A 13,233-nucleotide genomic window follows, 5' to 3' on the forward strand; every position below is an offset into this window, starting at 1 on the left:
GTGGGGAGAAGGTGGAAAACAGTGTTTTTTTTCAACAACTATACCAGAAGTAGAGTTGCTATGAGACCGGATGCCCATTCTGCATTTCAAACTTCGACAGATTCAGTCACAATAAGGGATAGACTTGGTAGGCCTCACAAAGGATGATAATGCAAATAAAGATATTCAGAGACCATTCAAGACTTGAACTGACGGCAAACATTCCCCATTTTGTGACAAAGACTGGGCCATCAAGCTGTCTGCAGAGACAACGTACAGAGGTTAGGGTCATATCTGCTGCAATCTGACTATTATAAAATAATCAAGACGAGACAATGTACAGAAGGTGAGGTTAAATCCGACCAATCGAAGGGTTAAGGCAGACTATAGCCTAATATGGAAGGAAGGAAGGAACCCTCGGAGGGGGCCATAAATGACAGGTGCTTGGACAACTCGTGCACTGATTCAAGAAACCAACCTATAGTCAACAGAACACCACAAGAAAGAAGATGGCGCCATAGCAGCTCAGAAGGCAAGGACCAAGGACACTCTACATCCTGCTGAATAACTACTGCCATTGGTTAAGTATTGCTTGTATATTCTTGCTGTATTTAATAAACTCTCTATCTTGATTAAGAAACCAGAGTTTGTACCTTGTGGGTCAAAAGTTAGTCAACATCCCACCTAAACACACAAAACTCTTACAGCAGGCCTGAGATTTAATTCCGATTCAGTGCCAAATCTCAGTAAGAGTGATGCCTGAGGCACTGTAATTGCTCTCCGCAACCCTGGTTTCCAATATCTCCATTGTTTCAGAAATATTATTTTTTAGAAAATCAAAGAGGAAAGGTCCTTATAATTCTTCAAAAAATTGACCGGTTGGAGTCATGATGGTGAATCTCCTTTTTAACATTTAAATGACTTAACAAAAATAATGCTGCAGAACTCCATCCACAGCGTCCCTTGTAATAATCAGGTTTTAAAATTCTTCTTTGAATTATATTCAAAGCATTGTGCATTTTTCTTACTTTGATCTAATACAGAAGTTATTTTGCTACAGGTGAAAAAGGTCAGTTGGTAAGGCAAGGCTTTTAAAATTTTGGTTGAAGTACAAAAGAGAAAAGATCACATCTACCACTACAAGAGTCAGGAATGTTGTTAATGATACACGGTAAGCTCATCAACATAGAAAGAAAATATAATGAACTTAAAATTGCAGTAGTGTATGCAAATAGTAATGAGCCATAAAATTCCATATAGCAGCATATAAAAATGATCCACTAAGCAAACAAAATCTTACTTCTTTTAATTTGTCACAGTAATGGCTTCTTCATGCCTTTTGTAAGCTTACACCTCTTACCTTTGATGTTTCATTCTCTAATCAGTATTCTTGGCCTCCTTAACTTCTTTGACCTCAAATACAGCTTCTACACCTCTTGCATGAAATTGCCTCCAACGAATTCAGTTTTATCTTGCTTGCCAACACTTCTTTCCCCATCAACCGTCAAGTCAAACTCTGTCCAAGACCCCTGCCTTTTTTTAATTCATTCTTGGAACATGGGTCTCACTGACAAGCCTGACATTTATTGCCCATCCCTAGTTGTCCTGAGAAGATGGTGATGGACCTTCTCCTGAAACTGCTGTATAGTAGGTTGGTAGAACTGAGTGGCTTGCTAGGCCACATCAGATAGCAGATAAAAATCAACTACATAGGAGTGAGATTAGAGTCATACATAGGTCAGGATTCCTTCCCTAAATGGCATTAGTGAATCAGATGCGTTTTGAGCAATCCGACTTTTATGAATATCAGCTTTTTATTTCCAGATTTTTATAAACTGAATTCAAATTCTCACACTGATATAATGGCATTTTAACTCACATTCTCTAGATTACTACTCCAGTAATATAACAACAACATACATTTTTTTTAGCATCTTTAACACAGTAAAATGTCCCAAGGCACTTCATAGGAGCATAATCAGACATATTGTGCTGAATTTTATCAGCCATCTAGGGATGGGTTGGGAGGCTGGGGGGCGCGTAAAATGGCAAGGAAAGCCAGGGATAGCGCGCCCGTCGCCTTCCCAACACCATTGATTTTGTCAGGGCGGGGAAAACCAGCATTCCCGCCCAGAGGCCAATTGAGGCCCTTAAGTGGACAATCAATGGCCACTTAAGGGTCTCCTCCCACCGTCATTGACATTTAATCAGCAGCGGAGGAAGCTGGGGGGGGGGTCCTCTGACACGTGGGGAGTCCTCCCAGTAAAACCTGGCAGCATCTCTGTGGGCTGGGGTTGGGGGTGGGCCCTCTTGTTTAGGCAATCTGTGGCCCAAGGAGGATCCTGGCGGCAAAGGCTACCCCAGCATCAACCCTGCCCTCACCAATCAACCAACCGCACACCCCTCAACCTCATCGGGGCCTGCCGATTGGCCCCGGCGAGCCTGCCCCATTTCATTTCATTTCAGGCCCCCAATGCTGCTCCTGGTCCCAGGCCGACTGCAGTCCCAGCAGTGGCCACCATCTCCGGTGGGGCTGCTTGGACTGTTGAGCTGTTTGCCTTCTGTTTGGTCAGCAGGTCTTGGAGGCGGGGTTCCTGTCCAAGTTAACTACCTGAGCAGCATAACATGCAGCCGGGGGGTGGGGACCCCCAAACAGCATGGGAGGGGTTCCCCCGCCTTCCTGGGCTGGCGTCGGGACCACCACGCCTGCATAAAATTCAGCCCATTGACACTGAGCCAAAGAAGACAATCGGACAGGTGACCAAAAGCTTGGTCAAAGAGATGGGTTTTAAGGAGCGTCTTAAAGGAGGAGAGAGAGCTGAAGAGAGAAAAATTTAGGGAGGAAATTCTGGAGTTTATGGCCTTGACAGCTGAAGGCACTGCCACCAATAATGAGGCAAACAAAGTGGAAGATGCACAGGAGGCCAATGTTGAAGAAATGCAGTGTCCTCAGAGAATTGCAGGATGTTACAGTGATAGGGAGCAGTGAAGGCATAGAGGGTCTTGAATGTAAGGATGAGGGTATCAAAAAAAAATCTATTCATGGGATTTGTTATGACTGAAGTGGAAGGAATGCACTGTTTATTCTAGTTCCACTTCTCTGCAAGTCACAACATATATTAAAATTTTCCCACTTACCGATATGGTCGCAGAATAAAACACTAATCAGGTTTCTTTAATGGACAACAAAATTATCACTTTATTATAAAACACATCTTGACATTCAATGAAGTAAAGCATAAGCACACAGATTGAAATTTTAAAGTTCCCTTTTTACCTTAGTCCCTCAACACTCACGCACACACACACATACATGGGTTAACTGGAAAAATAAAAGGGATTTTTGTTTAGTGCTCTGTTACAGACAAAAACACTTGGACTGAATACCTGCTCATCCTTGAAGAAAGCAGCAGATGAGATACGTTGTGTTTCAAAACTGGCAAACCAGTCTGGCCTCCCAGAACATGTAGATGGGTCACTGGGATCTTTTAGAACAGTTCTTTTCAGATGGCATTGAGAATTAATTTAGCAGGTTTTCCTTCAAAGACAGGAGACGAGATGAGTTGACACAGTGGACTTCTCAGGGTCTTTTAGAGAGGTTCTGGAAAGCTGAGCTGGGTTGTGGTCTTCTCTCCTTTCTTGGGAATTCTCTTCTCTCCTTGGAAGTTCTCTTCCTTTATCTGCAGGCTTTTTAAAGAGATGGAACAGGCTGGGCTGAGCAGTGGTTCTATCCTTCAGTTTTATTTTTTAAAATTCCAACTCCAAACAATTCAAAAGTGAAGCTGGAAACAGAAAGTCCACCTTCTGAGCTGTCACTTCTTTGCATGCATCTTCTCCAGTTACCAGGGTTTCTGTTCTATTTTTAACTTGAGTCATGTTACAACCAGTAAATGTTGTTGTCAAACAAGTCCATTCAGTGTTCTCTTGATGAGCCTCTTGGAAAAAAACAACTGATCCAACATTTCTTCAGTTTGCCTATGAATTCTCAAAAAAATATTTTTAACAAAAACAGAAGCACTTTCAAAATAGACTTCATGCAAGTCAGGGTACGGGCATCAGTTTTGAAAGAGCTCAAGCTTATGGAGGAAGAATGCGGGAAGACTGGTCAGGAGAGCATTAAAATAGTTAAGTCGGGGGTAACAAAAGCATGGATAAGGGTTTCAGCAGCAAATAGGCTGAGGCAGGGATGGAGACGGGTGATGTTATGGAGGTGAAAGTTTTGATGATGGAGTGGATACGGGGGTTGTAAGCTCAGCTCAGAGTCATATAGGACACCGAGGCTGCAACATTCTGGTTCAACCAGAAACAGTGCCAGGGAGGGGGATGGAATTGATGGCTAGGGAACAGAGTTTGTAGCGAGGGCTTGAAGGCAATGCTTTCAGTCATCCCAATATTGAGTGAAAGAAAATTTTGGTTCATCCAGGACTAGATATTGAACAAGTAGTCTGGCATCACAAAGGTGGTGGAGGCGTTGAAAGTGGTGGTGGTAAGGTAGAACAGGATGTGTCCGTGAACTTGTGTAACCTGATGTCTAAGTTTGAAAGGTAGTGGAAGGGGAAGAAGAGAAACTGGCTGGGAATCTTCATTGGATCAGTCTTGGCTGGCCAAGATTGCATTTCACAGTGGCTTAGTGTTGAGCCACCTATTCTTTTATAACTTGAGCTTTATAGTTTGAAAGGGGAGATACTGGGTATGTGACATTAATGGTGAGATGGTTATATACTTAAAAAATTGTACTTTTGACATTTTATCCTTTTACTCATATTAATAGAGGTTATATCAACGATTTATAAACACTTAATCACATTGTAAACTAGAAAAGCCTGAATCAAGGATGTTTTAATCCATGCTAGATTTTACATGTGCACTGTTTTATCAGCTTGGATAAATAAATGTGAAGCAATGTACTATCCACACTTCTCATGTAACTGAATGGATCACATCTGGTTAGATTTTCATCCAAAAGTAAATTCTCTAATACCACAATGAGAGTTCTGAACATCATGAGCAAAATTTTTAGTCCTCAATACAACAGAAATGAAATGGATGTGTTTGACCTGGGGTTCACCAGTCCATTACCATCCTGTGGTATCAGAAAGCCAACCTCCTAAACTAGTTAGGCTGTTGCAGCTTTGCTTCAGGGATTTAATTTTGGTAAGCCCTACTTCACATCATTTATCCTTTACAGAAGGACCTAAAGACCACACATTTCCTACCTTGTTTGCAATGCTGGTGATAAATGACTTTATGTCCAGATTAGTCGGACAGCTCTTCTGACAAGGAGCATCGGCGCACTTCAGGCACCTAGAAGGTAAAGTAAACTGGTCAAGAAACATCAATTACGAACATTCTTTAGGTACAGCTGTGTTAAAATTTGCTTCCTACCAACTGAACAAGATGAAGAAGTGAACTCACATTTAAGAGAAAAATTGGAACATTCCAACAAACCACAAATTTCCACTACCTTAAAAGAACTACTTCTGTAGCCATAAAATTCAGCAAAAATTTTTTTTAAATGACCCACAGGAGCAAATCAAAAGCAATATTTCTCATCCTTGCACCTATATTAGTAACATCCATCAAGGAAAAAAATGTCAGCAAACTGAATGACCAATATGCCAGATTAATGAATGCAGATTAAATGGATTACATCTCGTTCCTCCAGATACTAAAGAAAAAAAACACAAAAACATTGCCCAGAATTTCCCGGAATGGCATGACCAGAGGGTTGGGTCGAACTTTAAACCATAATTTATAAACATCTTGGTCTTCAGCAAGTTATGCCAAAATTTCTGGAAAAGCAATGCAAAATAAGTGGGTATCAGTGTAAACAATCGGGACCCTGAGGAAAGCACTGAATTTATGCCATATTCCTGCTTCAAGACCCTCTTTATGCATGCAAATTAAAGTACAAAACCATCAAACCATCTTTTAGTCACATTGAGTGAAGAATGTTTAAGAAAATGCAATCTTAGAAGTTTTTCAGTTTTTAATGAGAATAATTCTGATGCCATAATACTGCATTCCAAGATACAGAAAATATATTTTAGGTCTCAACAATGATTTTAAAAAAGTGGAAAAAATATCACCATAAAACATCAGAAATATGTTTCTGTTGCACATAAAATTTTAGGTGTAAATTTTCAGAACTAACATAAATTCAAGAATTATGCTTGAGCTACACTTTTGCATTTGGGAGCAGCTATGATAATGAACGGCAGAGGGTTTTGGCAGAGGTTTTTCAGATTCAGTTTAAAAGATCAGGCAGAGCATGAATGGGATAAAGTCACTTATAGCCCAAATTTCCTTAATCTTTTGCATCAAAGATCAGCAGTACGCCAAACTTGCGTGGCTGGTTCGCCATGTGTTTTCTTCCTTCTCAAATTTCAAGTTTCCTCAATCTGGCTAAATAAAATATTTACTATGTTTTAAGATTTCATTATGTTGGTCTTACTTTATGTTTTAAAACAAAAGTCAATTTTAGATTTACCAACAGCTACTCCAGTATTTTATATTTCACAGAGGCATTTTTATTCTATCTCACTTCTCCCTAAGTTTGCAGACTAATTTGAACCCAACTTACCAGCGGGAAGCCTACAGGAATGCCACATCCTGTGAAATATTACTCTTTATTGACTTCAATCAGGCAGGGTGTAAAACCAGGGTTGCACTCAACCCCATCAGTTTCCCAAGAGTTAAAATTGCCTCCACTGTTCCCCCCTTGATTTCCTCTTCATCACCATTTTGGACCCTTTCCTATGACTGCACTCCTGCCCCTGTTCTTCACTGCTGCCCCTTGTTTCTACCTGATGCTGCCCGTGCCAAGGATTAAAAGTCTTCTATATGTTTTAGCAAACAAAGGCCCTGATATTTACAAGGAGGGAGAAGGGAGAGGTGGAGGGGGAAGGGGCTCTGTGGAGCAGTGGTGCAGTTTAGCAGTCAGGAAAACCAGAAGTATGGGTTGCCCTCATTTCCCTGATTACCATTTTTGGAATCCACTTTCTGGCTGCAGCTCGCCAGATTGGGAGGCTGACTGGTTGTCAGGCAGGTAGGCCTGGGGCACCAGGTTGCATCCAGAAGTGGAGGGGAGGGAAAGAGAGATAAAGGAGGGCAGAAGATGGCAGGGGGGGGTGGGGGGGGGGGTAATCGCAGGGGAACTGTGGAGAAGATCACAAGTGGGGGAGGGCATGGGATTAGTGGTGGTAAGTTGGTCGCAGGTCACGAAGGACATTAGATTTCCCGGGTGGGTTTGATCACTGGATAGGTTAACAAGGTAGCTTTTTTAGGGGGAGGGGGGCAAGTACTCTTGCTTCTCCTGGCCCACAAGTAGTGCTGGAAAGGCACTTATCTATTCCAGGCAGCAGTCCCACCTCCCTTTAGCTGCCTGTTGCCCAAGGGCCAGGAAACCTGGGCGGCCAATGTCAAAGCTGGAACAGACATAATCTTTGGCAGGTAGCCTGATTAAAGTATTTAAATGAGAGACCCACCTTCCGGGAGCAGGTTGAGCACCTGACCCCCACCCCCCCCACTCCCCCCCGCCCCGCCACCACCCCCCCCCACCCCCATCAAAAGTGTAATTGGGAGGGCTCAAGATAACTTGGATTTGGGTTTGCAATTTTTTTCAATTTCAACTTCAACTGTTTTTGGGGGTTAAAATTACCTCCGGAGATGGTAACCAAAAGGCATTAGAAATGAAACCAGCATATCTGCCTCTATCGAATTCGAACAAACTTCATTGGTACTAAGCCTAATTTTGCAAGATCAGAAACTGCTACCCACAGAGTTGGATCCCCAAGAGGAAGCTGGGTGGCATATTCAATCACACCTGGTGCTCTTTCATCCTGTTGTCATTTATATATTCACTTCATATGCCAGCTTTCTTGATTTGTAATATTTACAAGGGAAATTAATTTCTGCATGTAAACGTTGCACTTGCTTGTATATGGTCAAGTATTCTAGTACTCCATAATGTACACTTTTCCTTCATATTTATTTTGCAAGGTGTAAAATGCAAGAGGATTATATAAACACAGCCCCTAATCAGCTGGTTTTACAGAAGTTCAGAATCCGGTTCAGCAAATGCATGCAATACACAATATACAGCAAGATGTGACATGCATAGATCTTAATGAGGTGTAAACAAATGACCCCATCCTGATTCCGAAATCTAGGTATTAGTATACCATGACAACAAATGCAAAATGCAGAATGTTCCCACCATTTTCTCTTTATACTAGTGTACTTTGTAATGGTTACCTACTACTTAATGCTGAACTTCTAGCACTCTGATCAGGCTAGGTAAAAAGACAGATCGCTGTTAAGTGGTAGACATTATGGAAAGAGACAAGCAGCAATGATGGCTCATAGGTCAAGCCCAGTAAACTGCTTTTAAACAGTTTATGGCATACATTTCCTACTGACCAAACACTTTCAGTTTCCCATGGCTTTATGCAGTATTTTAAAAGTATTTATCGTACATTGAATTTTGAGGTGTCCCCAAATCCTGGATTGACTTGCCACAGAATCTGCATTCACACACCCCAGATTGTCCAGAATGATACTATGGCTTGAAGGGTTAAATTATGAGGCCTATGCTCCCTTGAGTTTAGAAAGTTTAAACACTGAGGTGTTTAAAATGATAAAAAGGATTTGACAGAGTAGATACAGAGAAGCAGTTACCTCCAGTGGGGGAGATCCAAAACAAAGGGGCACAATCTTATAATTAGATCTGGGCCATTCAGGAGTGAAATCGGAATCATTTTCATACAAAGAGTAGTGGAGATATGGAATTCTCTCCCAAAAGGAAGGATAAATTGAAATTTTCAGGACTGAGTTTGACGGATTTTTATGAGCTAAGGGTATAAAGCAATAGGGATTGAAGGCAGGTAGGTGGGGTCGAGGTACGCATCAGCCATGAACTAACTGAATGGTTGAGCCGAATGAATGGCCTACCCCTGTTCCTATGTTCCTATAAGTTAGCTGGATGTGCTGTAGAAATGAGCCAAGGTTGCAAAATACGAACACTTTACATATGCCAGTGTATGAATTCAGAATAATATTCTTTCAACCCTATAGAGTTATTTGCACTGAAGACCAGTATGGGCAGAATCGATCGGTATCAGTGCACTACATTCCTCAGAATGATATACATACTAACTTAAATACTTTGACATTTTAAACAAGTTCAAATTTTATCTGCTGGTATGAACTCGTGACGTTTATGCCCTATAAGTATAAAGAATTTGCAGCATGACTAGTTAATCGCATTAACCAACTCAATGGCCGGAATTTGATGCCACCCCAGTGAGCCGGATGGTGGCGGGGCGGGGGGGGGGGGGGTGGTGTAAAATGGAGTGGGAGATTCCGGGTGGCCTTCCCGACCCTCTCCCGCCTCTGCGCCACTTTACGTAGGGCGGGGGGGGGGGCGAAAAATGGGCCACCCGTCCCAAGCCAATCAAGCCCTTAAATTGCCAATTAACGGCCATTTAAGGGCCTTTGCCTGCCTCCACGCAGATTTTGTACCAGGAAAGGCTGCCCAGAAAATGCAGTCGGCCTCTCCACATCCCGGGGGTGGGCCCTGACAATCAGGCACAGGATGCCCAATTGAGAGCCACCCCTGCTTCCCCAACCACCTCCAGGCCCCAAGACACCTGACCTTCCCCCCAAATGACCACCCTTGCCTCACTGGGGCCAGACCGATGACCCTCGGCGAGGCAACCCAAACTTACCTGGACTCCTGGCTCCATGTCCTCGGCTGGGCTGCAGTCCCAGCAGTGGCCACCGCTCCTGGTGGCGCTGCTAGGTCTAAGAGCTGTCGGCCCGCTGATGGAAGTCTCGCCTCGGAACAATTAAAGCCTGGGGACCCATAAAATGCGGGATGGATCCCCAGGCTAGGTGGAAGCGGGTGTGCCACCGACTTTTACATCGGTGACCAGCTCCCAACCGCCCACCATAAAATCCAGCCCAATAGCTCAATTGGTGTTTTTAATTAATCTGTTGGAAGTCTGTGAACTGCTATTAACGTTATCCAAAGTAGCTTGACTGCAATGTAGCTTTGTGCATAGGGGTTGGGATCTTCCTTTGTCTCTGGAAAAGACAATACAGTATTGATGAAGAGATGATCTGCCACCAATAACTACAGTTGATAAGAAGCAAGAATTTTACATGCTATTTTTACAAATACTGTGAGCTTCATTAAGGGGAAACTCAATGATACAATGCATCAGAATGGGCTGCCAAAATATTGGCAAGTTCAATGTGCACAACGTTTTTAACATCTACAGATCACTGAAGGTATTTAAAGAGGAGGTAGATAGATTTTTGAAATATCGGGGAGTTGGGGGTTTTAAGGAGCTGGCAATGAAAAAGGTGTTGAGGTCTGGGGAAGATCAGACATGATCTTATTGAATGATGGGGCAGGCTTGAGGGGCTGAATGGCCTACTCCTGCTCCTATTTCTTACGTTCTTATGTACATACCCAGCAAGTTGAGGCAAGGAAGAGATATCCCGCAAATTGCTAAATCTCCACAAGTTGTGCCACTTCACCACTAGCATGGCAGAAACCGCAGCTCGTCCTCAATCTCCCTGTGAGTTTCAAGAAATTGCCTCATTTGCCTATTAATTCCAGTTAAACTCACTGCAGAAGGTTAGGGCTTTTTAATAATTTAATGGCACGATTTTTTACTCCTCCAATACTTCTCAAAACCTGTCTGGCCCAGAAGGGAACGACTGAAATGGTGGAGTCTCACTCCTATAGGTAGCAAATTGTTGGGGATTTTTTTTTATTTTTACATTTTTTTCTCACGTATCCTTTCTGTCTTTTTTCTTTCTCTCTTAATCTAATCCTTCTTTCCCCTTCTTTGGGCTGGATTTTATAGCACGTGATGGGTGGCAGGGTGCAGACGGGCTCATCACCTCCTCGTCACCAAGCAATTTTGTCAGGGGCAGAATAGGCCAATGATGGGCTTCCTGCCCAGAGGCCAATTGTGCCCCTTAAGTGGCCTATTCACAGCTACTTAAGGGTCTCTTGCCACCACCAGCAGCGGAGGGGTGGGGGTGGGACCTCCGCCACGCAGGAAGGGTGCCTTGTAATATGAGACGCCCTCCCTGCGGGCTTGCGGGAGTTTTCCCTCCCCCATGGGAAACATGTGGCCCACAGAGGACCCCCACTGACAAAACCTCCACTTCCATGGACCTCCCTCCCCCTGGACTTCACGCCCACCATTCCACCCCCTCTGCCCCGGGGCCTCCCAGACTGGCCTCAGTGACCTCGCCTCACTTACCTGAGGTCTGGGTCTCCAGCGCTGGGCCTGGGTCCAAGTCCTCTGCAATATCAGCAGTGCCACCGTTCCCGGTGCCGCTGCCGATACTGCTGAGCTGCTGGCCCTGTGATTGGCCAGAAACTCTGGAAGGCAGATGCCTGTCTTTAAAGGGATGGGGATCCCAGGCGCTGGGCACTTGAGTGCCTGAACAACGGAAGACAGTGCTGGGGCCTTGAAGAGGCCGGGCAGGGATCGCCCGTGCCTTTTCGGCCAGGAGCCCACCATCGTCACAAAATCCAGCCCTTTATTTCTGTTTCTGTACCTGATTTGACTTTAATTCACCCTATTTCCTGTTCTATCATCCCTCTGTTTCTCAATACTTAAATCTCATTGGCTAAGGGGATAGACTGTTGTTCCCTTTGTTCACCAGGTCCCAGATGCCCCATTGCTGTCACACGTCCAGCTGTGCAAAATAATTCCAAACTGTTAGGCGATGAAAAATGTCTAACTAACAGAGCATGCTCGAGAAAATTTTGCTTCAATGTATAAGGAGTATGATTTTACTACTTACACTTCTCACTCCATATGACTTCTGCAATCAGCTATATCTTCTGTCGAAAGATTGTGTTGGAGTCAAGATAGTGATCTCAAAGGTTATCAGCTATTTAAGAACGTTTCGCAAGCTACAGGATACAAGTGAATCTTAACCTTTTATGTGAACCTAAATTGAATTGGTCACAGTTGCAATCTCATGTTACAAAGATAGTTTCATAGGGACTTAAAATCTGGATGATTTTGGTACAATCTTTTGAAGTACCCTCTTCAAGTTGTGACATTTAAGCTGTACAGCAAATGAACAGTAGAACATAAACAATCCGTTAACCTTTAACTTGTTGCCTTTTATTTAAAATAACACTAAGAAAATCAGTACTTAAAGTTAAAAATGCCCTTTTCTAATTGTGTTATTGTTGTACTAACAATATTAATGTTGCATTTAGTGCTGAAGTCTGGAAAATTATTTGGAATTTATCTTTAGACATGACAGATTATTACTTACATTCTCCGTACTCAACAAAACAGACCTTTCCCCCACAATGATAACTGTGAATGTCCATGGGAAAGGTAAAGAGAGAAGACAAATATCCAGGAGAGTTTTGATAGCTCCAGAGCAACTGGAACTCATCTGTGCCCTATGCAACAAAGAGTTACTCTTGGCTGGATTTTTAAAAAGGTGGGGGTCCAGTTTGGAGTTGGGCAGGCGCACAATTTGGCACTGGCGGCCTCCGTGCCGGTTTGCTGCCACAAGCCCGACCCTGAGCCATTTTGAATGAGGCCAATTATTGTTAATTCTGGCACCTATTAAAGGCCCGTTCCCGTGCAGACTGGAATTTCCAGATCACGTCCAGGCCAATGTGGTGGGCTCGGGGCGAGATGGTGGGGAGGCGGGGTGATGGCTGATGGATCACACGAGGAAACACCACCGCCCACCAGAGCCATACCAGCCGCTGGCCACAGCTGCAGCCGCTGGCCATCCTCTGAAGGGGTTGCTCCTCCAGTATCAAAAGCTGTGGCTTTTTAAAAATAAAAATAACTTACCTCCTCTTGTCCCTCACTATCTGCATCCTCACATTGGTCACTCCCACCTCGGCCGGTAGGCCTGCCAATCTCTGAGTGCTGGAGGGCCTCCCATTGGCTCTCCAGAATCGGGTGCCTTCACCATCCCTGATTGGACTGCGAGCTCACTCCCTGGCCTTTAATTGACTCAAGCATTGAAGATTGGGGTGGGCTTGCCTGACGCACATCAACCCGGAATATTTCCATTTCCCGACACTTGATTAAAAATCCAGCTTTCTGTGAGCAAACAGTAAGTTCTTATTCTGGACTGTGTGTGCACCAATCGACAGATAGGAATCCTCCTAAAGCAGACAGTCCAGAAACTCTTCTTGACAATTTAGAAGGGATATATAAAATGTTATTAGGTGACACTGGAAAG

The 13,233-nt window shown here is 43.6% G+C and overlaps 1 protein-coding gene across 4 annotated transcripts in view; it reads right to left on the reverse strand.

The window, feature by feature from the left end:
* The window catches only part of LOC137372719 (dihydropyrimidine dehydrogenase [NADP(+)]-like), an 823,566-nt gene that overhangs the window by 479,909 nt on the left and 330,424 nt on the right, over window positions 1-13,233 (reverse strand). For all 4 annotated transcript variants that reach the window (XM_068036861.1, XM_068036859.1, XM_068036862.1 and 1 more), the window contains exon 4: window positions 5,196-5,283. In XM_068036861.1, the coding sequence (XP_067892962.1) occupies window positions 5,196-5,283 (88 nt within the window). The remainder of the gene's footprint in view (window positions 1-5,195; window positions 5,284-13,233) is intronic.

Source organism: Heterodontus francisci, chromosome 8, assembly GCF_036365525.1.
Source record: "Heterodontus francisci isolate sHetFra1 chromosome 8, sHetFra1.hap1, whole genome shotgun sequence".
Taxonomy (NCBI): Eukaryota; Metazoa; Chordata; class Chondrichthyes; order Heterodontiformes; family Heterodontidae; genus Heterodontus; species Heterodontus francisci.